This window comes from Salvelinus sp. IW2-2015, unplaced genomic scaffold (genome assembly GCF_002910315.2).
Source record: "Salvelinus sp. IW2-2015 unplaced genomic scaffold, ASM291031v2 Un_scaffold10048, whole genome shotgun sequence".
NCBI lineage: Eukaryota > Metazoa > Chordata > Actinopteri > Salmoniformes > Salmonidae > Salvelinus > Salvelinus sp. IW2-2015.
The window spans coordinates 1719-5097 of NW_019951306.1; the positions used below are offsets into that span (position 1 = coordinate 1719).

The 3379-nt window shown below is 40.4% G+C and overlaps 1 protein-coding gene across 1 annotated transcript; it reads right to left on the reverse strand.

Annotated features, from left to right (window-relative positions):
* Positions 1 to 629: 629 nt before the first annotated feature.
* LOC112079878 (transmembrane protein 9B) lies at positions 630 to 2907 on the reverse strand. Its single transcript, XM_024145690.2, has 4 exons — positions 2819 to 2907; positions 2339 to 2447; positions 1498 to 1629; positions 630 to 1214 (listed from the first exon to the last, which is right to left on the reverse strand). The coding sequence occupies exons 2-4, from the start codon at positions 2420 to 2422 to the stop codon at positions 1059 to 1061; spliced, it is 372 nt and encodes a 123-aa protein (XP_024001458.1). The 5' UTR covers positions 2423 to 2447; positions 2819 to 2907; the 3' UTR covers positions 630 to 1058.
* Between the last annotated feature and the right edge of the window lie 472 nt (positions 2908 to 3379).

Consider the following 3379-nt stretch of genomic DNA (forward strand, 5'->3'; position numbering starts at 1 on the left):
AAAGTTTGAATAAAGGAGGATCTCATTAATGTGAGTCATGTCAAATTAATCTAAATGGAGAGTAGAAGCTGAAAACAAAACAAGCAAGGTGCAGAGATGGTGTACATCTACTCTAGCCAGTGACAGCTGTGGGCTCTGACTCCAGTAACACACATATATTCAAAGGAGAGGACTAATGTTTACATTAAATGTACCATCAGATGATAGGTTAACAGTCAAAATGTCTCCCAAATGCTACATTAGACCTACAGGAGAACATGATACAGGAATGTTGACACCACAGTCAGCACACAATGAAATACATACATCTGTACATGAACTGTTGTTTAGGGTAAAAGGTTGTAAATAAGTTTATACATCACTTCTTAAAAAACATGCTTTTTGACAAGAGACTGATGTTACAAATTTTTACTGTTTCCAACTCATTCCCATCTTCTGTAGTTTAGGTAGCAGTTGTTACATTTATTGTAGACGTTTTCATTAGCTTGAGTGATTCATTTTGGCATGATATTTTTTTGTTTTATTTACTCTACCCTCAAATGTCTCACCTAATTTCATTGGTGACATGGCAAGCATTTACTGTTATCAGAAGCTGCCAACATTACTGTAAAAGAGTGCATAAGGTCACACATCGTTTATACTTTATCAGAAGCCAAAGATTATCATCAGCTTGTGCAAAATGGCACGCATTATCCATTTTTGGGGGGGGCTACAAACTGTAACATCTAACTTTCTATTAGTATTATTAAATCAGAAAGTATACAAAGTCATACAGACACTAGCATTATCTTAAGCCAAAGGTCTCAAATGCAACACCCCACTTCATCCTACTGATGTAGAGACCCTTTATGATCACCTCCTGAATACATAGAGCTATATGATCACCTTTCATGAAATACAGGTCCAGTGAGGAACAAATCACCAATAAGGATGAAGCTTGGAAGTTGGGGAAAGAATCAGACAAAATAGAAGAAAAAAAAAGAAAGAAAAAAGAGGGAACACCCAGTCACAGTAACATTTTTTGCTTCACCCCGGGTTTTTGTTTCCTGGGGATGGGTTTAGCTGAGCACCACGTGGCGGTCAAACACAGACTTCCTCTGTTCCTGGACCTGCCTCCGCCAGCGCTGCTGAGCGTGCTCCACTTTGTTCAGCATGTTGGGGCGAGAGGCCGAACGAGACAATACGTTGTGGGCGTTGGCAAAAGGCTGCTGGTCCTGAACCCAAAGAGAAACAGACATTACAGTGAGGAGGACAGTGAAATTGTGACAAGCTAGAGTTTACCTTTTTTTAGAAACATTTCCAAACACAATTCTCTACGAGCTATTCATCAAATCAATTTACAGCATGAAAGAAATCTGAAAACATCACCACATACATTGCCCCAACAAGTCACACAATACGAGATCCACAATCAAACAACAAAAATGTCACAGCTACAACAACTGCTTTGACTTAAAGGCCACCACTATAGCTGGGATGGGCAACATGAACACATACCCCGACATCATCATCATTCTGAAGCTGTGAGTGTCCAAAGAGCCTCCTCTTCAGCATGGGCTCCAGCAGGGTCAGGTACACCATATAGAGGAACAGCAGGCCCAGGATGGAAAGGTAGATTATGATAGTCACCTGGAACACAGTGGACACAAATCAAATTAACATTTTATTTGTCACGTGTGCCAAATACAACAGTTAGACCTCACCGTGAAATGCTTACTTACAAGCACTTAACCAACAATGCAGTTCAAGAAAAAGAGTTCATAAAATATTTACTAAATCAAATAAAAAAGTAACATGTACATGACAATAACGAGGCTATATACAGGGGGTACCGAGTCAATGTGCAGGGGGGACAGGTTAGTCTAGGTAATTTGTAAAATGACTATGCATAGATAATAAACAGTGAGTAGCAGCAGTGGAAAAACAAAGGGTGGGGTCAATGTAAATAGTACGGGTGACAATTTGATTAGTTGTTCAGCAGTCAAACTCATTAACCCATTAGGCCTTGGCTGCCTGCAACCCATTGACTCCATTTCAGCTCCACAGTAATAGACAGAGTTGACTGGTTAGTAGCAGAGCACATGCGCCGATGCTATCCCACTTGGGCAACATCGTTGCGTGATATCCCATCGGCAAAATCGTAATGTCTCCTGTGTGTCAGGAACGTTGAATAAAATTTTATTTGAACCTACTTTGCCTGTTGTCCTTCTGCCGTTGGCAATTTAAGCAAAAATACCCACATGAAAGTATGAAGAATCATCTCCTCTCTGCTTTACCACATGGCAGGATAGCAACGGCACATGTGCGGCTAGCTGGTCGGTAGATTTCCCAGACTTACCTTGATAGTTCCAGAACTCCTCTCCTCATATTTGCATTCACAACGCAGACAGTACGCCTCCACATCCTTTCCATCAACTGGCATTGGCTCCACAACATGAAGGCAGTTACTGAAAACAAATATACAATTAAATCAAAATATGTCTTTGAAAGCACAGTGAGGTTGAAGTCTGTAACAGTTTTCCAAATATGATTTGAGATCATTCATATGACAGTGTAAAATTACAGTTAGCCTAATCCATCAGACAACCCATACACTCACCACACCTCAGAGAGTGGTCTCGTTCCACTGCATGCATCAACCAAATGGTTGCATGCCACATCATAGACTGTCATCGATTGACAGATTGTTATAACATATAGTGTGGTTAGCTGATAGGTAAAATACCCATTCGGACGTTGTAAGATCTGGCAACGTCTAACCAGTGGAACGCGACCATATGTAATCATCTTTAAATGACATCATGACAACACAACATACCAATCCTTTAGAGATACATTTTGTTTGTAGATCTGTCCATCGATGTCTCTGTACGGTGGGCAGGTACATTTACACCGGATATCCTCTGAATTCTATGGGAAAAGGAGGGGGAAATGTTCAGGCTTGATATCAGGAGAACATTTAATGCCATAAATGGTAATATAACTAGCTGCCTGCCTTCTAAAATAAGCCAGTGGAATAATCACATTTACTTGTAACTGTACAGAGCAGGTTACCAGCTAGCTAGTTAACTAACTTATCCATTGACTGTCGTCACAAGAAAGGACATAATAGCCTGGCTAGCTAGCTACTACAGTAACTAGCCCAGCTGAACTCAACACCTAGCATTAAACAATGTCAATTTAAAATTGTTTATGTATTTAAAGCAGATGACAGTCATTGGAACAACAACAGTCTACCTTCGCATTCCCGTCGTGTGTTGACATCAATAACAAACCAACAAGAAGGAGCAGCTTGAAGGCAACGCTCCGACATCATTTTTCTATGTTGAAGTACCAGAATATCAAGCTACTAAGAACTGGAGAAACGAGATACTGGAAA